Source organism: Hylobates moloch, unplaced genomic scaffold (genome assembly GCF_009828535.3).
Source record: "Hylobates moloch isolate HMO894 unplaced genomic scaffold, HMol_V3 SCAFFOLD_7, whole genome shotgun sequence".
Lineage (NCBI taxonomy): Eukaryota > Metazoa > Chordata > Mammalia > Primates > Hylobatidae > Hylobates > Hylobates moloch.
Genome location: NW_026652282.1, coordinates 14,956,506 through 14,982,976, shown reverse-complemented (window position 1 = coordinate 14,982,976; position 26,471 = coordinate 14,956,506). Strand labels below are relative to the sequence as shown.

General features: G+C 39.2%; 1 protein-coding gene across 3 annotated transcripts in view; it reads left to right on the top strand.

The window, feature by feature from the left end:
- Positions 1-24,843, top strand: part of SCML2 (Scm polycomb group protein like 2) — a 140,503-nt gene extending 115,660 nt beyond the window's left edge. The window contains exons 9-15 of one of the 3 annotated variants that reach the window (XM_032756653.2): positions 3,377-3,497; positions 5,744-5,947; positions 7,126-7,308; positions 16,291-16,404; positions 17,345-17,596; positions 21,568-21,719; positions 22,781-24,843. In XM_032756653.2, coding sequence (XP_032612544.1) covers positions 3,377-3,497; positions 5,744-5,947; positions 7,126-7,308; positions 16,291-16,404; positions 17,345-17,596; positions 21,568-21,719; positions 22,781-22,909 — 1,155 coding nt within the window. In that variant the 3' untranslated portion in view covers positions 22,910-24,843. The remainder of the gene's footprint in view (positions 1-3,376; positions 3,498-5,743; positions 5,948-7,125; positions 7,309-16,290; positions 16,405-17,344; positions 17,597-21,567; positions 21,720-22,780) is intronic. The other 2 variants (XM_032756654.2, XM_032756655.2) reach the window with 2 other exon arrangements.
- The last annotated feature ends 1,628 nt before the right edge of the window (positions 24,844-26,471 follow it).

Here is a 26,471-nt window from a genome sequence, read left to right as displayed (position 1 = left end):
ACCTCGTGATCTGCCCGCCTTGGCCTCCCAAAGTGCTGGGATTACAAGCGTGAGCCACTGCGCCCGGCCCTTATTACTCTTTTCTATGGAACAAAAGATATAAATATTTCTTAAAAAAAAAAAAGAATGAAGGTGAAGACATTTTCATTTTCAGATAAAAGCATACTAAGATAAATCACTGTCGAACCAGCACTGCAGGAAATGCTTAAAGGAAAATGAGACCAGATGGAAACCTGGTTTCTCAAAGAGAAAGGAATTGTTTTGAAGATGGTAAATCTTTGGGTAAATGCAAATGACTTATAATAACATGACTATTTGTAACTAATTACAATACAGTGTTGCAGAGTTTATATTTAACAGACATGAAACAATTGTAGTATAAAGGCCTGACGTGGGGGATATGGATCCTATATCATTGCAAGATTTCACCATTTTATGTGAAGTGGTACAATATTAACTTTATGTGGCTTGTAGAAAGTTAAGGATGTACATTCTAATCCCCAGGGCATATTGTGAAAAAAAAAAAGCAAAGAAGTATAGCTAAAAAGCCAATAGAAAATTAAAATGTAATTCTAAGGAATATTTGAATATTCAAATATATTCATTATAAAATATTCTAAGGAATATAAACTATTAACGAAAGGAGGGGCTGGGTACAGTGGCTCATGCCTGTAATCCCAGCACTTTGGGAGGCCAAGGCAGAAAGATCACTTGAACCCAGGAGTTTGAGACCAGCCTGGGCAACATGGCAAAACCCCATCTCTACACAAAATACAAAAATTAGCTGGGTGCAGTGGTGCACGCATGTAGCCCCAGCTACATGGGAAGCTGAGGCAGCAGCAGAATTGCTTGAGCCTAGGAGGTGGAGGTTGCAGTGAGCTGAGATGGTGCCATTGCACTCCAGTTTGGGTGACGGGAGTGAAACCTTGTCTCAAAAGGGGGGAAGAAAAGGAAAGGAAAAGGAGGAACAGAACCAAACACAGAGGAGACAAATCAAAAACAGGCGATAAAATAGTAGACCCAGCCAGGCGTGGTGGCTCACGCCTGTAATCCCAGCACTTTGGGAGGCTGAGGCTGGTGGATCACCTGAGGTCAGGAGTTCGAGACCAGCCTGGCCAACATGGCGAAACCCCATTTCTACTAAAAATACAAAAATTAGTCAGGCATGTTCACAGGTGCCTGTAATCTCAGCTACTCAGGAAGCTGAGGCACCAGAATTGCTTGAACCCAGGAGGTGGAGGTTGCAGTGAGCCGAGATTTCGCCACTGCACTCTAGCCTGGGCAACAGAGTGAGACTCCATCTCAAAAAACAACAACAACAAAAAAAGTAGACCCAGATCCAAACATGCTGGTAATTGCATGAAAAGTTAGTGGATTATCCTTTCTAGTTAAAAAGACAGAGATTATCAACATGGATTTTTTTTTTTTTAAAGACCCAGATATATCCTGTCTACAAGAGATGCACTCTAAATATAAAGACATAGAATCTTTTCAGATCTCTTGCGGCTGACTGAATTAAATGCCAGCAGTATTATCTTACACGTTCCTGAGTTCAGCCATCCCATATCAGTATCTATAACATTTCCATTTTGTTTCAACTTATGTTTGCTGTATGGTAAAAAAAAAAATAACATTGTGATTTTAAAACATATTGATACTGGTATTTTTCTTTAAAAACACTCAAAATTTACAAAATAAAAATCAAAAGTCAAAGCTAAATATTTCAAAAATATAGTCATGAACATTGAAAAAAATCAAGCAGATTGTTCTAATATAAATGGTAGCAGATGAAATTTTTTAAATGAAAAATAAAAGTAAGAAAAGTTAATAGTGAAATTTAAAGTGAAATAATATTTTAAATGCATTAAAAAATTAACATGTATGTATATTTTCCAGCTTCTGAAATGTCTTTGTGATTAGTTGGTATAATGGCGAAAATGTAAGATAACACCAAATAGTTTCCTTTGACTCCTTTAGTTTCCAGTTCCAAGCTAATTTGATAATTTTGGAGAGCTCTCTTTGAAAACATTGTTTATTTGATGATGGGGATGGAGAAGGGGTAGGTACTTTAATCTTTTAAAAATTATTTAAAAAATTTTTACTTTTTATTATGAATACATAATACTTGTATGTATTTATGGGGTCTATGTCATATTTGGATACAAGTTGTCGTTTTCTTCCTCCCCTTAAGGGAGGAGTGCAGGAGCACATTTTCTCAGTAAATGTACCTTTATTCAATTTTCAGTGTTAATGCAAACGTACTATCTTGGTATGTCTCAAGACAAAGGATTCAGATTTCAGATTTTTAAAATAGTGAAAGAATGACATGATCAACCCAGTCATTATAATTCAGTACTGAAAAATAACATGATTGTGTCCAGGCAGTGGCGCATGCCTATAATCCCAGCACTTTGGGAGGCAGAGGTAGGAGGATCCCTTGAGCCCAGGAGCTCAAATCCAGCCAGGGCAACATAGCAAGACAAAAAAAAAAAAATCACATTTTTCGTTTCTTTAACATTGATAAAGAACACTGTATCAATGTTAAACAAAAAATGTGGTTTACTAGATTACTGTCAACCGAAACGACAGCCATTAATTTAAGCAAATAAATTCCAGCAACATTGAATGTTCTATTTTTTACTCCTTTGTTCCTGCCTTGTAAATGCCCTCTGTTATTACCTTTTCTGTGCACAGGAGTCCCTTCTCTTATATTGGAGAGTCATGTTTGAAGGTAGCTCCTGGAAAACCCCAAGAGTTGATGTAAAATAAACAAAATGCTAGTGAAGTTTAACAATGCTCAGGAGACATTGGTTCTTATAGGCAGTAGGCATAATTTTGTATAGACTTTAGCAAGCCATCTGTGGTGATTTTGTCAGAATTATTATATGTAATATGGAGAAATGTAGGTTAGACACAGCGAAGACTAACTAGATGAGCAACTTCTTTCTGAAAATAAACTGTCCTCTGCTTTGCTGAGATTTTTTTTTTCTATTGGAGGTATTGCTCTGGGTTAGAGATTTACAGACTTTTCTTTAGCAATGTGAAAAAACTTGTCTTACAGGGAGCCTCAAAAAATAAAGTACATTTTATGGAATAAACTAATTTGGCTAAGGTGTGATTAGTTGGAGCAGGGGTAGGACAGGGAATCCCAGCCATTTGGTCTCTTTCTCCCCTACCTGGACAGTTCGTGGACCTCTGAGAAGCTCAGTTTGGAAAGTTCTGCAGTTCATGACACACACACGAGTTTCCAACCTGAGGACTTCTGATAACTAATAATTTTGTAAACCAATGATATTTATAATTTTCTGACTTTCTTATCTAAGGATATATTAATGAGTATTGTATACTTGCGTTTTTTTCCCTTTGTTTTTAACAGGAAAAACCTTTGCCTGTGATATGTTCTACATCTGCAGCTTCTCTAAAATCGCTGACCAGAGACCGTGGCATGTTATATAAAGACGTCGGTTCTGGGCCATGTAAAATAGTGATGTCTACAGGTAAATTCATATTTTAAAAATAGTATAGAATTACTAATCTTTTATCCTGTATTATTTTCAGTGTCTTCGAAGTCCTGGAAATAAAATAATAGGGGAAAAAGATGGTAATATTAAACATTTATCTTAGCATTTTTCATATTAAAGTATTTTGAAATTCTGGTTGTTCCATTTTACATTAAGGAAAAAGTCTTTAAATACATGAGTCACTTGAAAATTCAGATACTCTTAAAGTATTTTATCCATTTAAGTAAGATTTATGAAATTTACATTGTCAAATCTATTCTTGTTTTCCCTTTATCTCATTTCAAAATTTGTCTTTTTGTATTGTATGTATTTTCAAAGCTGCCTCAAACCTTTTCTTAATGCCTTTTAAAAATTATCTCCCTTACACTCTCCTATTCCCTGGACTTTTTTTTCCTTTTAATTTTTCTTTCCTGACTAAAAGTAAATTTTTTTAAAAAAATAGAAGTCACTTTTAAAATGATTGTTGTAACATATCTCATTTTTTTCAGTTTATTATTTCTGATTTTTAATTAGCAGGAAAGACTAGCTAAATGGATATAACACAAAGGATATAAAACATTGAAATCCTTGTTTAGCTTCACTTGTGTTCAGTAGAATTAGTCCATGTCATCAGCACCGTGGGTTGAATTTTTAATAGCTATTTCATTTCTGAAGGATAACAGTCCTTCCTCTGGCTGTTGCCACAAAGTTGAATTGTATATTTCAACAGAGCAAAACTGAGATTGATCAGTTTTCTTATACTAAATATAGACTATGTGTGTGTGAAAGTTTTGCAATATTAATGATTAAAAATAACATGCTTCTTAGGGGGACAGTTTATTTTATTTTTGGTAGTGATGTGCCCTCATGTTTTGTTTGTTTGTTTGTTTTTGTTTTTGTTTTTGTTTTGTTTTGTTTTGTTTTGTTTTTTTGAGACGGAGTCTCGCTCTGTCGCCCAGGCTGGAGTGCAGTGGCGCAATCTCGGCTCACTGCAAGCTCCGCCTCCCGGGTTCACGCCATTCTCCTGCCTCAGCCTCTCTGAATAGCTGGGACTACTGGCGCCCGCCACTACATCCGGCTAATTTTTTTTTTTTTTTTTGTATTTTTAGTAGAGACAGAGTTTCACCGTGGTCTCGATCTCCTGACCTCGTGATCCGCCCGCTTCGGCCTCCCAAAGTGCTGGGATTACAAGCGTGAGCCACCGCGCCCAGCAGTTTGTTTTTTTTGAGACAGTCTCACTTCATTACCCAGGCTGGAGTGCGGTGGCGTGATCTTGGCTAAATGCAACCTCTGCCTCCTGGGTTCAAGTGATTCTCCTGCCTCGCCTCCCAAGTATCTGGGACTACAGGCATGTGCCACCACACCCAGATAATTTTTGTATTTTTAGTAGAGATAGGGTTTCACTATGTTGGCCAGGCCGGTCTCAAACTCTTGACCTGAGTTGATCCGCCCACCTTGGCCTCCCAAAGTGCTGGGATTACAGGTGTGACCAGCTGCGCCCAGCTTCCCTCATGTTTTTATAGTGTATATTGATTTGCATTTGTTGATTCTCAGTAAAGAAAATTATTGGAAGTTGGCATTTATGTGATTATAGATGAATTGCTTCTATATCATATGCTTTTATTATACTAAGGAAAGAGTTTATTTTAAAATTTTCTTCCGTGAATCTTGGTATATATAGAAGGAACATTTTTATTTTCTTAAAATTAATAAAATATTAATATATATCAATATAACTTAACTGTTATATATAAAATTATTTGGTTACTTTAGAAAATACAATTGAGGTGCAGTATTGGTGATTTAAAAGAAATTCAGTCCAAAAAAGAGCATAGCAAGATGACCCATTTTGAAAGGAAATTCTTATACTGTGTATACAATTAAAAGATGAAAATATTCATCTGTCTTTGTGCCATTTTATATAATGTGAGAATGTATGAATAATTGATTTTGTGATGTTCCTAAAATGTCTGTAGGTTTTATGTCATCAGTTTGGATAAGATTCTAAAAAATTGAATAAACATTTTGATTGTTTCTTTGTGGGTTCAGTGTCTTTGCATGAATGTAAAAATATATTTACCTACATATTTTTAGGTAGCAGAAATGATCATTGATATTAACTATATTTAGGTTTTCTGTGAGTGAAGTGGCTAGTGGGATATAGTAATTGATTATGTAGTGTTTTCACAAAATTTCTTTTAATCAATCTCATTGTTATGTCTGCATATGCATTTTTCCTCAAGTCTGTGTCTATGTAAACAAACATGGAAACTTTGGCCCTCACCTGGATCCGAAGAGAATCCAGCAGCTGCCTGACCACTTTGGCCCGGGCCCAGTGAATGTGGTGCTTCGCCGGATTGTGCAGGCCTGTGTGGATTGTGCCCTTGAAACTAAAACTGTTTTTGGATACCTGAAGCCAGATAATCGTGGAGGAGAAGTGATAACTGGTATACTTATCTAATACATTGTCTAATTCAGTCCGTTCCCTTCCCTTCCCCCTTCCCTTCCCCCTTCCCTCTTCCCTCCCCTTCCCCCTTCCCTCCCCTTCCCCCTCCCCTTCCCCCTCCCCTTCCCCTTCCCCCTCCCCTTCCCCTTTCCCCATCCCCCTCCCCCATCCCCCTTCCCCGTCCTCCTCCCTCCTCCTCTCCCTTCCCTTCCTCCCTCCTTCCCCTTCCATCCACCTTCAATCCTCTCTCTCTCTCCCCTTCCTCTCCCTTCCCCCTTCCCCCTTCCTCTTCTTTCTTCCTTCTTCTTCTTTTTAGAACAGGGTCTCACTCTGTCACCCAGGCTGGAGTGCAATGGTGTGATTTTGGCTCACTGCAGCCTCCACCTCCCAGGTTCAAGCAATTCTCCCACCTTAGCCTCCTGAGTAGCTGGGATTATAGGCATGTGCCATCATGCCTGGCTAACTTTTGTATTTTTAGTAGAGACAGGGTTTTGCCATGTTGCCCAGGCTGGTCTTGAACTCCTGGCCTTATGTGATCTGCCCACCTTGGCCTCCCAGAATGCTGGGATTACAGGTGTGAGCCACCGCAGCTAGCCTGTAATATTTATTATATTAGTATAATAGGACATTTATAGGAGTTATAATATATGTGTATAGACTTTAAGCCCTGGTTTGAAAAGTTTACTTTTAAAATGGACAAATTATGTCAGAATAATGTAAATTGGGACAAAAGTCACAGATTCTTCGTTTTACATGCTGTGTTAACCTCACTATAGGCAGAGTACCTTGGCTGATAATATATTTTATCTATAAGAAGCTCTAAATAAATATGTGACTCAAGAAGTCATTAAGCAATAAGATACAGTTGGTGGCTATGATCAGACACCACAACATTCATACTCATGGAATATTTGGAATAGAAGGAAGTGTTACATAGATCAGTGAGTTTCTGTTGTTGTTGTTGACTTAAGAGTATTTTCAAATGAGGATGTTTTTACCAATACAGGCTATTGTGTTTGAGAGGAGCTTTTATAATTTAAGGTTATTCTTTTATGAATTACAAAAAAACACAAATTAGACTTATAATACCTTTCCTAAAGTGATAGTTTTTTTTTTTTTAATTAGTGTTGTATTTCTCATCTCTCTGAGATTACTGACATCCTTTTTTTTCCCCAATAGCCTCCTTTGATGGGGAAACTCATTCCATCCGGCTCCCTCCAGTGAACAGTGCATCATTTGCTCTTCGCTTTCTTGAGAACTTCTGCCACAGTCTGCAGTGTGATAACCTTTTGAGTAGCCAGCCTTTTAGTTCTTCCAGGGGTCATACTCACAGCTCTGCAGAGCATGATAAAAATCAGTCAGGTGAGAGAAAATGTAAACTCTTACACTTCTGTTTAACTTGAGAATCTTGTGTAATTGTTTTTCCTTGTGTTCTCCTCAAAGTAAACATTTTAGCCACAGTGAACTAATTAGAAATGTATAACATACAGTTGTTTTTGTTCATTCAAAATAGGAAAGAAATTGCTTGTATTCATAATGAACTGGAGAATCAAAGCCCATGGCTTACTTATGTTTGGCTTCATTTTGACTACCTCACAGAGTTAAACATTCTCTATTAGACTGAAGTATGGCTTTAAAGTTACTGACCTTTATAATCCTCAGAAGTTAGCAAAGCGTGTTGAGCCCATTGGCTATAAAGATGATTTTGATGCAGTCATTGAGGTTTGACAAATGATGATACGGTTTTGTTGTTGTTTTTGGAGACGGAGTCTCGCTCTGTCACCCCAGGCTGAAGTGTAGTGGCGCAATCTTGGCTCACTGCAACCTCCGCCTCCCAGATTCAAGCGATCCTCCTGTCTCAGCCTCCCGAGTAGCTGGGATTACAGGCACCCACCACCATGCCCAGCTAATTTTTGTATTTTTAGTAGAGACAGGGTTTTGCCATGTTGGCCAGGGTGGTCTTGAACTCCTGACCTTAAGTGATCCTCCCGCCTTGGCCTCCCAAAGTGCTGGGATTTACAGGTGTGAGCCTCCACACCCAGCCCTGTGATATGCTTGAATTTGACATTTGAACCATGGTTGCTTCTCTTCCATAAGAACCCCAAACTGATGCCTGAATAAGAGGGTAGGTGTAAGATAGCCCTGTAGAACCAAAAGCGGGTTTCTTGCTTCTGATCCCTAAAGCAAGAAAGCTCTTTCAGCTTTTATGCAAGTGCTGTTTGCTTTTTGGGAGTGGTTTGTCTCTTTTTCATGTGACTCATGAAAGCTAACTATGTTCTACTGATCATGGCAGGATTGTATGTGGGTCTTTTAAGAGTAGCTGAAGTTCTCAGGTGTTATTGCCGCATGGTTTTCTGGCCAGGTGCTGCTGATTCTGGAAATACAGAGTACCATCACAGGCTATCTTTTTAAGTCCAGGGATTCTAATTCACGTGCCACTCAAGTGTGAAGCGTGGGTACCACGTCTGTAGCTACTACTTTTTTTTCTGGTCCTCCTGGTTACCCACACCCTTCTTCATAAAGCTTGTTTCCTCTACTTCAGTGACATCTCTCATATCCATCCCCTTTTTTCCATTTCCTTGTTACTACCCTGCTTCAGACTGTACTAACCCCTTCTCTGGTTTAGTAAAGCAGGCTCCTAACTGGAGTCCTCTTTCCAGTTTCTCCCCTCTGGTGTAGCTGTCCAGTGAGTCCCTTTGAAATAAAGGTATGATACTGTGACATGCTTGCAAAAAGTATACATGGAGAAGCAGTGGCATGGAGAGCACAGGTGTTGGAGTTTGTCAGACCTGGGTTCCAATCCTGGCCTTGTAATCTGTATGCTGAAAGAGTATAAAGTCTGACCGGCCTACATTTTAATTCAGTTCCTGCTGTTAACTAGCTGTGTGCCCATAGACAAAGAACTGAGCCTCTCTAGTTCTTAGTTTCCTTATCTGCAAAGTGGATACCTCTTTAGTTGTGAAATTGAACGAAAGTATATGTACGTTCTTAGCCTGCATTATGCCTGGCATGAAGTAGGAGCAACAAAAGGTAGCTGTCAGAACTAGGGGGAAGAGGAAGAGTGAAGTTTCATGTTTTCATGTGATATTATCCTTTTTTTCCCTTCTTCAGGAGAGGTAGGAGGTCATCAAAAATGGTAGGAAATTTGGAAGATGGCTAGAAAGGGAAGGGCCACCTGTGTGGGAAGAGGAGTGTCTGTGTATTGATAGGTTTTCTGTTTCTAAGAGTAATTTGGGGAAAAATACGAGTTGGAGATGTTGAGAGTACAGTTTCCTGATTTCTTTTCTTTTTTTTGGAGGCAGAGTCTCACTCTGTCATCCAGGTTGGAGTGCAATGACACCATCTCGGCTCACTGCAACCTGTGCCTCCTGGGTTCAAGCGGTTCTCTTGTCTCAGCCTCCCGAATAGCTGGGATTGCAGGTGCTTGCCACCATGCCTGGCTAATTTTTGTATTTTTGATAGAGGTGGAGTTTCACCTTGTTGACCAGGCTGGTCTCAAACTCCTGGCCTCAAGTGATCCTTCTGCCTTGGCCTCCCAAAGTGCTGGGATTACAGGCCTGAGCCACCATGCCAGGCTCCATTTCCTGATTTCTTACACAAAGCATTAAGAATGCCAGTAATTTACAAAACCCCATTCTCTGAAAGATTTTAAAGAAAATGTAATTCTTCTTTAAATTGAACACAGAATGTTTGAATTTTCAGATTAATCAAATAATCAGAATAGGTAACTATTTGAAAAAATACACTGAATAATCCACATATTTTACATTATTTTAGGGGTTAATTTTCTCTCACAGAATGCTTAATTTAGCCATTTGAAAATGGCTTTGAGTTGGAACTCTTATGTTTTTCTTAAGTTAGCTTGTAGTTAAAGAAGTTGCATATAAATGTTATGAGGTTGATTATTACTAAGATTTCACGTCTAGTATTCCATTTCTCTTACATTTTTTAAAATAAGTGACTCAAAAATAGTTTAAGATAGAGTGCTCTTCTTAGGAGACTTTGATTCTGACAAATCTAGTGTTTGCATATTTTAGCAGTAATTTTAAAGACATTTTACTGAAGTATAGTATACATAGAGAAAATTATACATGGAATGTAGCTTGATTAATTTTCATGCCTGTATAATCAGTCCCTGGTTGGAAAAGTAGCTATTACTAGTACCCTAGAAGCACTGCTAATGTGTCAAACCCCCTTTCATCCACTACTACCCCTCACTTCGCACAAGGATACCTACTGTCCTGATTTCTGGTACCATATATTACTTTTGCCTGTTTTTGAACTTTATAGAAATGGAATTATACAGCATTTAGTCTTGTGCCTAGCTTTTTTGGCCCATCATTATGTTTGTAAGATTCATCTGTATTGTTGCATATAGTTAGGTCATTCATTCTCATTGCTGTATAATATTCTGTTGTATAAATATGCTACCATGGTATGTATCCATTTGAGTGCTTTCTGTTTTGTGCCCTTGTAAATAGTGTTATGTTTTGTACTCTTATAAATAGTGTTATCATCAACATTCTATACACATCTTTCTGTTCCTGTATCTATCTTGGAGGGAATTGCTAGGTCACAGGAAATGCGTAGATTAAGCTTTAGTAGATACTGCCAAACAGTTTTTCAAAGTGGTTGCCTCAATTTACTTTCCTATCAGCTCTCTGCTTTTTAAAATAGATTATAATTCTCAGGTGAAATTTTTTATTCTTTGATCTTTTCTGTCCATTTTTCCTGTTTTCTTGAACATACTCATCAAAATTGCATTATAGTCTTTGTCTACTGACACCAGTAGTTTTTCTCTCAATAGTTGGTTATATGGTCTTACTTCTTTACATGTTTACCACTATTTTTTTGTATGTGGGACATTGTATATAAAAGATCCGCAGAAGCTCCAGATTTCTACCTTAAAAAGTTTCCTCTTTTTTAAGCAGAAAGGAGGGCTCATTCCATTCAGTGATTGAGCTGGGTTGGGACTGAATAGCAGTTTTAGTAAGACTCAGTCTCTCTCCTGATTCCTCGGTATTCTTCAGGTGTTACTTTCCCAGGCTTTTGATTGAGAACCTGGGAATTCCCTAGCTCCTTAGCCTTGAAAGACTATGGGGAATTGTACTTCTCTCCTTCAGAGGTTTGCTGCTCAGCTCTTTAGCCTTCTTCCTCGTGTATTATCACAACTTCGCACCTGTGTTTAGGTGGCTTGTGTGTTTGCCACAAACACACAATAAAATAAAGACCCCCTGGTGGGTCTTTATTTCTTAAGCATCATGAGACTGTGAGAGAGTTCAGCGTGCCTTTTAAGAGTTTTCAGCCTAACTCCCCAGCTTCCTGTATAGCTCCAGAACTTGGCAAATATCCCATGGGGGAAAACCAGCTATGAGTTTGAGTTTCTGATTTGTCACTCCAGCTGTGTGAAGCTGCTAAATCTTTTTTGATTTATTTTTGCCTAGGTATAGCCCTCTGCCTGTGTCAAGTTCTATTTTCACTGTAGTGCCAAGGATCAGCAGATTCCTACAGGGAAAAAATATGACGAAATCTTCAGTTTAGACTAGAATGGTTCTTCCCCCTCTGGACTTTGATTTTATTAGTTCCTATGATTGCTATACCTTGAGGATGCTTTTCTTACAATAACTTTATTGAGATATAATTCACATACCATAATTTCACCCTTTTAAAAGTATACAATTCAATATTTTTTAAGTGTATTCACAGATTTGTGCAGTCATCACCACTATCTTCATCACCCCCAAAAGAAATCCCATACCTATTAACTATCATCCCTCAATCTCTCTTCCCCCTCACCACTGGAAACCATTTATTGACTTTCTGTCTTTATAGATTTTCCTATTCTAGACATTTCATATTAATAGAATCGTATAATATGCAGCCTTTGTGTGTGGCTTCTTTCACTTAGCATAATGTGTTTTTTTGTTTATTTGTTTTGTTTTCTTGAGACGGAGTCTTGCTCTGTTGCCTAGGCTGGAGTGCAGTGGTGTGATCTTGGCTCGCTGCAACCTCTGCCTTCTGGGTTCAAGCGATTGTCCTGCCTCAGCCTCCTGAGTAGCTGGGACCTACAGGTGCACACCACCATACCCAGCTAATTTTTGTATTTTTAGTAGAGACGTGGTTTCACCATGTCATCCAGGCTGGTCTCGAATTCCTGACCTCAAGTGATCCGCCCATCTTGGCCTCCCAAAATGCTGGGATTACAGGTGTGAGCCGCTTTGCCCACCCTATGTTTTCAAGGTTCACCCATGTGGTAGCATGCATCAGTGCTTCATTCCTTTTTATGGCTGAATAATATTCTATTGTATGGCTATATTATGTTTATCCATTTATCAATTGATGTACTTCTGGACTGTTTCCACTTTTTGGCTATTAGGGATGCTGCTGCAATGAACATTTGTATATAAGTTTTTGTGTGGATACATGTTCTCTCAGGTACAAACCTAGGAGTGGAATTGTTGGGTCATATGGTTAACTCTGTTTAACTTGATGAGGACCTGACAGGCTTTTCCAAAGAGGTTATACCATTTTACGTTTCCATCAGCTGTGAATAAAGGTTTCAATTTCTCCTTTTAAACATTTGTTATTGTCCATCTTTTTCATTATACCCATTCTAGCAGGTGTGAAATGGTATCTCATTATGGTGTGATTTGCATTTTTCCAGTAGTTGATGATGAGCATCTTTTCTTGTGCTTTTTGGCCACTTGTATATCTTCAGAGAAGTGTCTGTTCGAATCCTTTGTCCATTTTTAATTGGTTTCATTGTCTTTTTATTGTTGAGTCATAAGAATTCTTTGTATATTTTGGATACAAGTCCTATATGAGGTATATGCTTTGCATGTATTTTATCCCATTCTTTGGGGTTGTCTTTTCACTTCCTTTTTTTTTTTTTTTTTTTTTTTTTTTTTTTTTTTTCTTCCTGCGACAGAGTCTTGCTCTGTTACCCAGGCTGGAGTGCAGTGGTGTGATTTTGGCTCACCGCAACCTCTGCCACCAGTTTCAAGCAATCCTCCCACCTCAGCCTCCAGGGTGCCAGGACTACAGGTGTGTGCCCCCCACACTTGGCTAATTTTTGTATTTTTAGTAGAGATGAGGGAGCATGGTTTGGCTGTGTCCCCACCCAGATCTCATCTTGAATTGTAGTTCCCATAATCCCCACATGTCACGGGAGGGACCCAGTAGGAGGTAATTGAATCATGGGGGCAGTTACCCTCATGCTGTTCTTGTGATAGTGAGTGAGTTCTCATGAGATCTGATGGTTTTAGAAGGGGCTTCCCCCCTTCGCTCTGCACTTCTGCCTGCTGCCATGTAAGACGTGCCTTTGCTCCTCCTTTGCCTTCTGCCATGATTGCGAGTCCTCCCCAGCCATGTGGATCTGTGAGTCTATTAAACCTCTTTTTCTTTATAAATTACCCAGTCTCCAGTATGTCTTTATTAGCAGCGTGAGAACGGACTAATACACTGGCCTTTTTTTTAGTTCTTTAGACATGATTTTCATTTTTTAGTTCCTTGAATATATTTATAATAGTTGATTTAAAGTATTTGTCTAGGTTGGGTACAGTGGCTCACACCTGTAATCCCAGCACTTTGGGAGGCCGAGGCGGGTGGATCATGAGGTCAGGAGATCGAGACCATCCTGGCTAACACAGTGAAACCCCGTCACTACTAAAAATACAAAAAAAATTGCCAGGCGTGGTGGCGGGCGCCTGTAGTCCCAGCTACTCGGGAGGCTGAGGCAGCAGAATGGCGTGAACCCGGGAGGCAGAGCTTGCAGTGAGCCGAGATCGCGCCACTGCACTCCAGCCTGGGTGACAGAGCGAGCCACTGTCTCAAAAAAAAAAAAAAAATTAGCCAGGTGTGGTGGCATGTGCCTATAATCCCAGCTACTTGGGAGGCTGAGGCACAAGAATCATTTGAACCTGGGAGGCAGAGGTTGCAGTGAGTTGAGATCATGCCATTGTACTCCAGCATGGGCAACAGAGTGAGACTGTGTCCCAAAATAAAGTATTTGTCTAGTAAGTCCAATGCCTGGGCTTCCTTAGGGACAGTTTCTGTTGACTGATTTTTTTTTTTCCTTTGTGTGGACCATATTGTTTCTTTGCATGTCTTATTTTTTTTGTTGTTGAAAACTGGACATTTAAAAATCATATAATGGCAACTCTGGAAATCAGATTCCCTTCTCCCTAGGGTTTGTTGTTGTTGCTGGTGCTGTTTAGTGACTTTTCCTCGACCAATTCTGTAAAGTCTGTATTTCTTTGTTAAGAGTGGCCACTGAAGTCTGCTTGGTTAGCTTAATGTGGTTAGCTAATGATTGGGTAGAAATTTCCTTAAATGCCTGGAACCAGTATATCTCCCAGCCTTGGACAAGGGATTTTCTGTGTGTGTTGGGACGTAACTTCAGTGCTCCAAGAGGCAGCTTGTAAGTCGACCTTGTGCAGAGCCTCAAGGTCAGCCAGAGATGAAAGATTAGGGTGTTCTCATGTCTTTCCTGAGCGTGCATGTATACATCTGTGCGCATGCATGTGAACCATCTAGATTCCCAGGAATATGTCTGTGTTTTTCAAAGTCTCCTAGGGGACATCTTATACCAAGTTTTTCCTTTTAAGCTTTTTGGCCAGCCTGTTGTTAGCCCTGACTGGTAATATTGTCTCAGGCAGCTGCAAAGTTAAACAGTTGCCACCATTTTCCCCCGTCAGATGCCCTGGAGATGGGGTTGTTCACACAGAACAAGCTCTAATTTAGGTCAAAAAAAGACAAACCCTGAAAAGGAGCTTTTTCAGTGAGCTTCAAGACTGGTCTAATAGTGATAGTTCTCTGGGCATGGGGCTTTTGGAGAGCTCCAAACCCATTGTGCCCCCTCCAGCGATTATTGCGTGGCTGTTTTTCACACCTGCTGTTGTTGTGAAGTGTTGGTTTTCAAGGCTACTGTGAAAATGGGGTGAGGGGGATTATATTAGGGCAAGTTAAAATGCCACAGAATTTGCTGTTTTTTTCTGAGATCCATCCATTTTTCTTAAACACTTTGGATTGTGGCAAGTCTTTAGTTTCCAGAGTTTTGAAAAAGATAGTTTTTATAGTTTTTGTCAGTGTTTTCATTGTTTTTATGAAGGAGTAGATTTTTGGAGGTCTTTCATCAGTCATCCTGGAAGTGCTTCTCTGATGATTTAAAAAATACTTTGTAAATTACCTGGCTTTTCCTAGTTATCTCTGTAGGAACACTCTCCTCCCTTAGCTTACTACAATACCCAGAAGCAGAAGTCGAGTCAATTTTATATTTGTTTCAGCCCCAGATAGTAGACCATACCCAGCTTGATAAACTTTTCATAAAGCATGAGTACATTACAAATAAATGATACTTTTTCTAATCTTGCCGAGATTCTGAGGTACATAAACATTTATAGAAAACTATATTTTAGAACTTGAATTTTCCATATTATTAAATGGGTATGAAAAGCCAATTATTTCTTTCCTTAGAATTTAATGTCTTAATTGTAGAAATATGAGATATGTTTTGCCTGTTGGTTTTATAGTCCATTATTAAAAATAAAACTAAAGTGGTAAGAGCTCTACTGGACTCATTGGGATTCACTGAGTAACTAGATTGAGCTAAAGGTTGCTCATCATAAGATTTTGAGAAGCATGCCTGGCCCTCAGCCGAAATTTTGAACCTGATGAAGTTTGACTTTGATGCTCATTGCAATCTTTCTTCTCTTTTGAGGTCTACTATCAGACTTTTTAGATTTCTCTTATACCTTATTTGTCCTTTTAGTTGGAAGTTAAATCAGGATATTTGTTGATACTTAGGGTATAACTGATAATTAAAGCTGTCTTTACTTTCAGGATCATGTTTTACAGAGTGGTCCTTTAGGTAGAAGTGCATTTGGTTGAATGATAAGTAAGCAGTAGACTTGTTTTAAGGGTAGCTCTAGGCCAGGATTGTTACTTAACAAAATGGATGTTCATTATATTATATCATTTAATTTCTCTAAAGTTTTAACTCCTCCGGCTCATGGGAACAATTTTCCCAGGCCATTTTAGACACATTTTAATGGGTTGCCTCACTGCCTTGTGAGATATTTAGAGAGATCTGATAACCCCAGAATAAAGAAGCCTAGATATACTCCTTCTGGAAATGCTTTTAACTCTTGAATATTATTTCAGTGAAAATATAAAACAGGATGAAGTAGACACATGTTATTCATGAACATCAAATAATTGAGAAATTCTCAATGAAGGTATTGTAGGCAAATGATGTAGAAACAGAAGTGTTTCATGCTGATGATATGAAAATGCTTGAGTTTATTAGTTCGTTACAACAGACAACTGTTTTTTCTTTGAAAACAGCAAAAGAAAATGTAACAGAAAGGCAAAGCACCAAACGATCTCCTCAGCAAACTGTACCATATGTTGTTCCTCTCTCTCCTAAGCTCCCCAAAACAAAGGAGTATGCCTCTGAAGGTAAATAGCATTTACACCTCCCAGGATTGGGAAGAAATGTTTCTCTGCTACCACTTGTGTATACTCTTGGGGTGGTAGTATTGGAGGTAGGGAGGTAAATTTGCCCAAATAAGTTTGGCAGTTAGGCTACTACTTGGACAGCTTTGTTGAACCCTTCATTCCCTTCAGAAGTGCACAGCTGTCATTTCTCCATAGATTAAAAAAAATTGTAATAACCTTTTTCCTTCACTTTTGTATTGCTAAAAACTGGCAGAAAGAAGAATAGAAAAACCTACTGCCTTTCTCCAGAGAATGTGTTAACTGCCCAAGTAGTAAACAAATGTTAGAAACCAACTGTATGATCATATTATAACAAATAGTAATGAAGAACTGCATTTCTAAAAACAAATGCTTTAGTGAGGTGTTTATAGTCTTGGTGGCAAGACTGGCAAATGATAGTAAGTTACTACGAAAAATATAGGTGATATGAAATCACTTTGGACTGTAGGACAATGTCCATTAATATAAATGCCAAGGAAGGCCAAGTCGGGTGGATCATCTGAGGTCAGGAGTTCGAGACCAGCCTGGCCAACATAATGAAACCATGTCTCTACTAAAAAAACCCCAAAAGATTAGCCGGGCGTGGTGGCAGGTGCCTGTACTCCCAGCTACTCGGGTGGCTGAGGTAGGAGAATCGCTTGAACCCAGGAGGTGGAGGTTGCAGTGAACCAAGATTGCGCCACTGCACTCCAGCCTGGGCAACAAGAGCAAAACTGTCTCAATCAATCAGTGCATGCATCCATACCGAGGAGGGGATAGCCATGAACTTTGTGTTAGAGCATTGTGGTTCAGTATAGCACAAGTTAAGTGAACTGTTGCTAGGGATGAGATGTTTTACCTTTTAGTAGTATTTGAATTGTAAGTCTATTGAAGATAGCCTCCTTTGTCTTTTTCCCTGTAGAAGAACCATTGTTTGCTGGGGGAAGTGCCATTCCCAAAGAGGAAAATCTTTCAGAAGATTCTAAGAGCTCATCACTAAATTCAGGAAATTATTTGAATCCTGCCTGTAGAAATCCTATGTATATTCATACTTCAGTCTCCCAGGATTTTTCTCAAAGTATGCCAGGCACCACAAGTTCACCACTAGTTGGGGACATACCCCCCAAGAGCAGTCTCCATGAAGTTAAATTCCAAATGCAGAGGAAAAGTGAAGGTATGTTCAAAAATAGTGACTCTCAATGTGTTTGTCTTTTGCCTTGAGATTTTCACACCTAACAGCATCCCCTGAGAGTATCACATTGGAGAAAGTGCTAAAATTTGGGAGGCTGAGTCTTCCCTTTCACATCACTGTCAGGTCAGACCATTATGGATCCTCCAATCCTCTTGACAGCACAGAACTGTCTCTAGGGATCTGGATCACCAACCATGTCTCTGATAGAGACTTCTCAGATTAGTAGTGCTTGAGCAGTTGTAATTTATCATTTCCTTGGGTACTGTCTGGACTCACAAACCTCTCATGACTCTGAGGCCTGGAAAGACAGTCCCTCTCCTTTCTGTTGTACACTTTTCTTAGTCTCTTTTGAGACCTTCCTGGCCTCAGCCTGTGTTGACACCTGGATTCGGGCTGGCATCTTGTTACCACAGCCACACCGTTTCCTCACTCTCCACATCCTTCCTCAGACCCACCAGGAAGACATGACATGTATAAATAGGGCAACATCCTGTTGCCATTTAGAAAGAGCCAAAACAGGCCAGGCGCGGGGTGGCTCACACCTGTAATCCCAGCACTTTGGGAGGCCGAGGCAGGCAGATCACCTGAGGTCGGGAGTTCGAGACCAGCTTGACCAACATGGAGAAACCCTGTCTCTACTAAAAATACAAAATTAGCTGGACATGGTGATGCATGCCTGTAATCCCAGCTACTCGGGAGCCCAAGGCAGGAGAATCGCTTGAACCCGGGAGGCAGAGGTTGCAGTGAGCCGAGATCGTGCCATTGCATTCCAGCCTAGGCAACAAGAGTGAAACTCCATCTCAGAAAGAAGAAAGAAAGAAAGGGGCCAAAACAGCCTTCCATGTGCAAAGAGGGCTAATACCCTGTACCTTTGAAGGATTAAGGGTGCAGGAGAGTGAGGGTGGGAATAAGTGTTTTGTCCTTTTTCTCCAGGTAGGCATGCAGGCAAGGTTGAGGAGTGAAGGAAGTGGGAACCCTTGCCTTTGATCATGGGTGTTATCTATGGGCAACCACACTGTGCACACACCATGACACATTTAATGTTGTCAGCCCCATCCCCTCTGGAGATTGTCTCTGCTTTTAGAGTGACATAGCTTGCAGAGTCTAACAATAGATGCTTATTCCGTAATGGCTAGTATACCTTGCATTTTAAAGTATTTTCACAAAGTATGACCTTTTGGCGATAGGCTTTCTCAGTATAAGGTTACTTCTAATGGTGAATATCTTACTTCGAAATGTATGTCAAACACTAAGGTAGCCGGTATTGGGGCTTCAGACGGCTAGCTTCTGGTCTTCTTAGCAATGTAGAGACTAATAGTAATAACATTGCTTTCTAGTAATTTACTTACTGGTAATAGAAATAATCATCATCTTCATCACTATCTGATGTATGCCAGGCATATAATATTTCATATGGCCTCCTACATTATATTGTTACAACAATTCCTTGAAATGTAGGTGCTGGTAAGCATTTTCAGGTAAGAAATTTGAAGTCATTTGGCTAAGGTTCCTCAGCTAGAGAGTGGCTGGGCCAGTCCTTGAGCTCAAACACTCTGACTCCAGGGTTGTACTCTTAACTTCTGTACTGCTTGCACCTCCCAAGAATAGATACGCATTTCCATTAGAAATTGTCTAGAGGTGTCATTACTATTATTTTTAAGGCATTTGAACTGTTACCTAGAGCTGATTCCACTCCTGACAGCCAGTGATGCTGACACAATTTCCTGTCCTGCCTTGTCCCATTATTTGAATGAAAAATATTGCTGATCTTTATTATAGGAAAGAAATCCAATGATGTCGGGGGGAATCAGATCACTTTCATACTTTCATTATATTTATTCTAGAAATATTTATTGATATGCCAGTGTATATAAGACAGAGCCATTCAGGAGAAAAGCATGACTGGACTTTGATTATTTTTCCACATGATTAGTTTGTTTCATGTAATTATTTGAATAACAATAATGTAATGCTTGCAAACTTCTCTGTTTTGAAGATGTAGGCCCAATTAAATTATATTTTCATAATACACTAAAATAGAAAATCTTATGGTTTTATTTTTACTATAAAATTTTATACCTCAAATCATATCTTTTTACATATAGTTTATCTGCAGTAAACTGTAAAACTAGTTACATGTTATTCAAAACATAAATGTACCAGATTATGATGACAGAAACCAGAAATTCCACAAAAATGTACATTAAATTAGAGATATGATTAGCTTTGCCAATGATTTTTTTCATGTTATGTTGTGTCTTTGTTAAGTTAAAGGAGATGGTGTTTCTGTCTAAATTGTCAGAATGCCTTAGGCACAGCATGGTCTACACCATCATCATTTTTACTTGGGTTGATACAGCCTAGCAGAATTTCTCTGTAGATATGACCAACATTTTTTTCTCTGAGTGGAGGGAAGAATATATTCTGGTATAGAGTTTTTATTTCCCATCATCGTTGTGATGTTGGAAAGAAATAAAATTCAGAGCTACACACAAAAAATTAACCACTGTAAATTCTTTTATCTTCTGTTTTTCTTTATCCTTCCCCTAGGTAAATATACTTAAAATGCTTCTAAAATGGCCACAGCCCAGAGGATAGGAAAGAAAGGGTACTCCTTTGGCTAATTCACACACAAAAAAACATCAAATTTGTGTTGACGGTCCTTGGTTAGAGAAACAAATCTTCCTAGCTAAGTACAAAATTCACTTCAGTTATCCACACTAACTTTAGGGACTTCAGGGCTCTGGTTGAGTAAATGAATACTTGTCAGGACACAGATTTCATCACAACTTAGTAAAGAGCACAACAGCTAAGACCATTTGAGGTATGAGCACTTAAATTGTTTCATGTCTCAGTTATGTATTTTTTTAATGTATAAACCTTCAACCAAAATATCTATTACTATGCGATTAAATATGATAAAGGAATTAAATTAAATGTTAAAGTTATTTCTGACCTAGCTTAGCAGAAAATAATCTTGTCTTCTTCAAAATTCAGATAAGCATTTAAGCCATGAGAGACAGGAATCTAAAGAGTAAAGTGATGCTAAAAATATTCTTATTGGATACATCAGAGATATTTGGCAAAAGGACTAATTTGTTTATCAAAAATAATGGGATTATTGAAATTCTTTGATTAAAGTGAATGCATTTAAACAATTAGAAAACTAAATTTAGCCAGGTGTGGTGGCTCATGCCTGTAATTCCAGCACTTTGGGGGCCTGAAGTGGGCAGATTGCTTGAGTCCAGGAGTTTGAGACCAGCCTGGGCAACACGGATAAATCCTGTCTCTACAAAAAATATAAAGATTAGCTGGGAGTGGTGGCATGTGTCTGTAGTCCCAGCTACTTGGGAGGCAAGGTGGGAGGATCACTTGAGCCCGGGAGGTCAACGCTGCAGTGAGCCATCATTGTGCCACTGCACTCCAGCCTGGGTAACAGAGCGAGACCCTGTCTCAAAAAAACCAAAACAACAACAACAACAACACAAAACAAAAACTAACTGTAAATTTGGGGAATTTCCATCGGATTTAGCTAGTAAAATATACCTAGTCTAGACAGATAGAGAGAGATTGAAATTCCTTGAAAGACTTCAAGTAAGAGAGCAGTCATAGGTTAGATTAGATTAACCTAATTTTACCCGAGTAACAGATCTTTTGCTATATTTGTCTGTGGCCAAAGAGGCTTGGATTGCTTAGTCTGTTTTGTGATCTTTGAAGCTTTAAGGTAACGTCTGAACCTGCTTTTGTTGTTTGGGGGAGGTCAGATGGGATGCTCTTATGTAGCCGTCCTCACATCATTTTTGTATAAGCTTTCACAGTTGGAGTCTTGAGACCTTGTTGGGGAACTTAACAAAAGGTTCCAGGAATGAGACCATTATTCCCTACCTAACATCTCTTCTTTCAGGATAATGATCAGGTCAAGTATGATTTGTCTTTTTTCCCCCCCATTGAAGCTCCAAGTTATATAGCTGTACCTGATCCCAGTGTCCTGAAACAAGGCTTCTCTAAGGACCCTTCAACCTGGTCTGTGGATGAAGTGATACAGTTTATGAAACATACAGATCCTCAGATATCAGGCCCCCTCGCCGACCTCTTCAGGCAACATGTAATGTATCTTTTGATCCGGTTTTCCTGCCGTAATGCCTTTGAATGACCTCTGTGCAGGCCCTTCATTTGGATGCTGTGTGGATGGTGGGGGAACCCTATCAACTGATTTTTCCATATGTGAGAGAGGTTATTTTTCCCAAGGTTAGTTCCTTAAATGGTAGATTAATGGTCTGTTCTTTGAGTATCCAGGTGCCTAAAATACAAACTGCTTCAACTTCTCAAGATACGATGATTCAGCATTGCAACTCTCAGGTGTACCTCCCCTTTGTAATGACAGATACAAGGATCCTCCCCGACCTGCTCCCAGCTCAGTGCCAGGACCATGAGTAGGAGGGGTTGACCACAAGCTATTACAGGGTGGCCTTCCTCCAGTGAATCCAGCAACTTTATAAGATTAAGTACATCCTTTTAAACAGGAACTCACAAATACCAAATAATATGCTTCCATGACATAAATTGGTTAAGGTAATAAAGAATTTTAGGAGGATGCCTTGTGACTATTAAGTAATATTTTCAGTGTTTTCTAACAAATCAAATGAGTGATCTATTATCTGAGGTACCCTTTTCACTATCGCAAGAAAATCAGTAGTTTTAGCATCTAACCAGCTTCGGACAACTAACTGATTAGCCTTCAACAAAATGACAACACTGTATAGCACATTTACAGTTTGCATTGATATTGACATATTCCTGGCCCTTCTCAGAAAGTTATTGATCATCTGAAATTCATTTCTACCATTCATAATTTTTGACCTTTTGTCATAGATATATTTAGTATTTTATTTAACACACAGTATTTAAAGTCAGATTGTTTGATACTTGGGACATTTTTTGAAGATACAAGGTTAAATTTTCTTTTTCTTAAAATTTGAACTGAATTCATAAATTATCAAATGATGCTGCACTGTATAAATTATATTTTTAATAGTTTTCAGGAAATAAAGCATATTCAGAGAATATATATCCGGAGTATACAGCTGCTCTATTTTACATGTTCTTATGTATAAATAACTTGATATGAAAGCATTATTAATGATTATGATTTCCTTCTCTCTGTAGGAAATTGATGGGAAGGCTCTGTTCCTACTCAAGAGTGATGTGATGATGAAGTATATGGGGCTGAAGCTGGGGCCAGCATTAAAGCTGTGTTACTACATTGAAAAACTTAAAGAAGGAAAATACAATTGAAAAAAAATGTGTAAGTTTAGATTGGACATAATTCTCAGGTGTACTGTTAACATTTTAATTTAAAAGTATTTCTCTTAGCAGTTTTTGTTTTGTAGACAGTTCCTATAAAAATATTTTATCAGAATTGCAGAACTGTATTAACAGTTCAGTCAACTTTTTTTTTTTTTCCTGGAGTCACCAACCAGCTTCGGGAGGCACAGCTGCCACTCCCCCAGTCTACTTCTTTAAAAAGCATTTAACATGTTAGTATTGGCATATTCAAATTGGCAGTTCTTTATGTCTTTTTAAATTTTCATTGTACAGTTTACAAATATACTTAATGTAGTTAACAGAGAAAAACCTTTGATTTTGGTTAACCTTTATATCTAGAACCAAAACAGCTAAATCCCAAAGGGGAAAATATCAGGGATTGACAACTTCTATAATTAAATCCATGAGAATTTTTCCTCACCAGAGAATTTAAAGGTGCACCTGTAGATATCATCTTTTCTCAAATATTTTGTGTGATACTCTGTGGTGTTCCATTCATGTTCTATCAGTATATCTAGAAAGGGAATAGCCATATAAATTATTTTCCTTTTATTATTTCTCTGTATGTTGTATTTGATCATATTTAAAGGAAAAAAGCAAGCTTATAAGCTTTCATAAAGTGTTCTTACCAGTTTTTGATAAAATTTTTTAAATTATAGAATTGTCATTTTATGCAGGAGATATTTATACTACGAGGGTTGTTTGGATGGAGTCGGATTACATTTTTTCAGTGAAATACCTATTATTTTAAACTTTCCATATTTTCACTAAGCTTGGACATTTAACCAGGCATTCTTTTCTTAAATCTCTATATGAAGATACCTGTGTCCAAAATTTTTGAAGATATATATTGTATGTGTTTATTCCTCATATGGTACTTTACCATATTTATATATTGTTTTATACCTGTAGGTTTACACACAAGTAAATCTTTTTTTTCTTGAATTTAATCTGGCACTTTGCACTGCCACAGAGGTAATGATGAACTGTGTATATAGTTAGATGTTTTGATTTCGTAAAAAATATACGTCCATCGTTTGCTATCACCAGTACCTCTCAGCTTACTCTTCAGGGGATATGAAACAATCTGTAGATTGGTTTCCATACAGGGAAGTTCTCTGTCCTATGCAATGTTTCTAATTAATTTGCTTAGTTCTGAGCCATTTATTCTGCTACACTTTGAAAGATATATTAGTTCTGGCTTATTGTTTGGGGCTTTATTTTATTTTTATTTTTTTGAGATGGAGTTTCACTCTTGTTGCCCAGGCTGGAGTGCGATAGCTCGATCTTGGCTCACTGCAACCTTGCCTCCCTGGTTCAAGCAATTCTCCTGCCTCAGCGATTACAGGCATGCACCACCATGCCCAGCTAATTTTGTAGAGATGGGGTTTCTCCATGTTGGTCAGGCTGGTCTCAAACTCCCGACCTCAGGTGATCCACCCACCTCGGCCTTGCAAAATGCTGGGATTACAGGCGTGAGCCACCATGCCCAGCCATGTTTGGGGCTTTATTTTATAAGTTAGAACTTTGAAGAGGAAATGGTGCTATATGTTTATTGTTACTACTTTGTGTAACTTTGATGTAATGTTTATAAGCTATGAGAATCAGTTATAAAAGTATTAGCCATTTGTTGTAAATGCCAATAAAATATTCACCAGGGGCAAGAATGTACATTTTCTTTTTAGAAAACCAAATGTACTTTAGACATGAATGCAACTATTTAAAGAATAGCTTCATTTATGTTATTCCTTATATGTCATAAGATTCTTACTTAAACTTGGTCTTCTTTCAAGTTGTTTGTATGAAGATGCTGTACCCACTTGAACAGTCCTCAGGTGTTTACATAAATACTATGTTTTACAGTTTTCATATTTTAAAATATTAATAAAGTTAATCACAATTCATTCAAAGCCTCAGATGTGATTTTATTTGTCATTAACTGCATTACATTAAAGGGTGTATTTGTTGGAACTGAAACAGAGCCACTCTAGTAAGCTTGTGGCTTTCCATGTCCAAATACTTGAGTTTTAAAACCTGCCCAGATTCTACTGCTAAACAGATGCCTAACAGCCAAGGGCTGATTTCTTACAGGGGTCTTCAATGAGACCCCAGGGGGGCTGTAAGAAGTTCAGTCAATGAGCTGTATCTGTACTCAGAGCCTTTGTTATTTATGATATCATCCGTGATGCGAGAGTGCTAGAAAATGCCCATGCCCCGAGATATCTCATCCCATCTGAGCCTGTACGCCTGGCTGGCAACTCCGGCTGCTCTTTTACCACTGGGGGCCAGAGGCCGCCTCCTGGATGCACCTGCTCTTGGCCCTCTGCCTTCAGATGGCCCAGCTGCCCCGGCGGGATGCCCTTGGAGGACTGGGGTTACAGTTGCGTAGCCTCACTTATCCAACCCCTACCCCCACCCCAGGAGCTGCGGCTCCAGCCGAGGAACCCAGAAACCCTCACTACTCTTGCTCCCCAGCAGCGTGTCCTGTGATTCATTGGAGACAATGGGGCCCTGACTGAGGCTCCAGGGGTGATGCTCAGAGGCTGGAATGGGGGTGTCGATTTGAGCGATCTGAGGCGAGTGATTCGGGGCCCCTTTTTTTCTCCTATCTGGCTTGTAGACTTTTAGTCCATAGACTATCATGCCATATTACCCTTCCTGTGAATTTTCCAGACTTGAAGTTATCTTCCTCTAGCTTTGCCTCTCATTCCATCCTTTGATGCTTTGTAGCCTGCAGAATTCTGCACCCTGAGCTCTAAGACCTTCCAGGCACACCTAGCATTTGCTTTGGTCTTTCGTCTGTGTGATTTCTTATCGTTGAAATGTCTTACAGTACATATTCTAGAGTGGGATCTCCTAAACTTTTAAGCCAAGGCCTCCCTCTGTAGGCATAGAAACACCATGCCCTTCTGTAATATTCAGAAGTAAAAAGTAAATACTGTGAGTAGTGGCAGTGTAATTGGGAGGAAAAGCACAGCTTTTTCAAGCTGCAGAAGGGATTGTCCTCGCAGTTGGCTGAGTACACGAAGTAGGTTAAAATTTCTGGGGCTATAGCTGGATGCTGGGGCTTGCTCACAAAGTCTCCTGAGGCTGATCCAGGCAATGTGGGAGAGCTTTAGGTTTGAGAGGACGTGCAAGCAAGAGCCCACCTTTGGAATATGTGGCGGACAGTCCTTCCTCTCTTCTGGCTGTTTGCCCTATTTTGTCAGCAGGTTGATGCCACTAAACCTTAAGAGTGACACTCCGTAGTTAGCACGTGCTCAAATTAAGCTTGGCCACTCCCCCTGCTCTAACAGAGGCAACTCTAGTGTTATGGGATCACCTTTCTGCCTTTAGGGATACTATCAGCATTGAGGGGAGATCTTTAAGAAATAAGGGACCTAGCTCCTCCCCTCGAGCTGCCTAGAACATAACAGACAAACCAGTGTTCATGAAAAGGAGAACGTCAGGGCACTTACGACAGAGCATATGAGTCAGTGCCAAGTGCCCATAAGTGACGTGTCCTTATGTATCAGTAGTGGTGTGTCCTGTT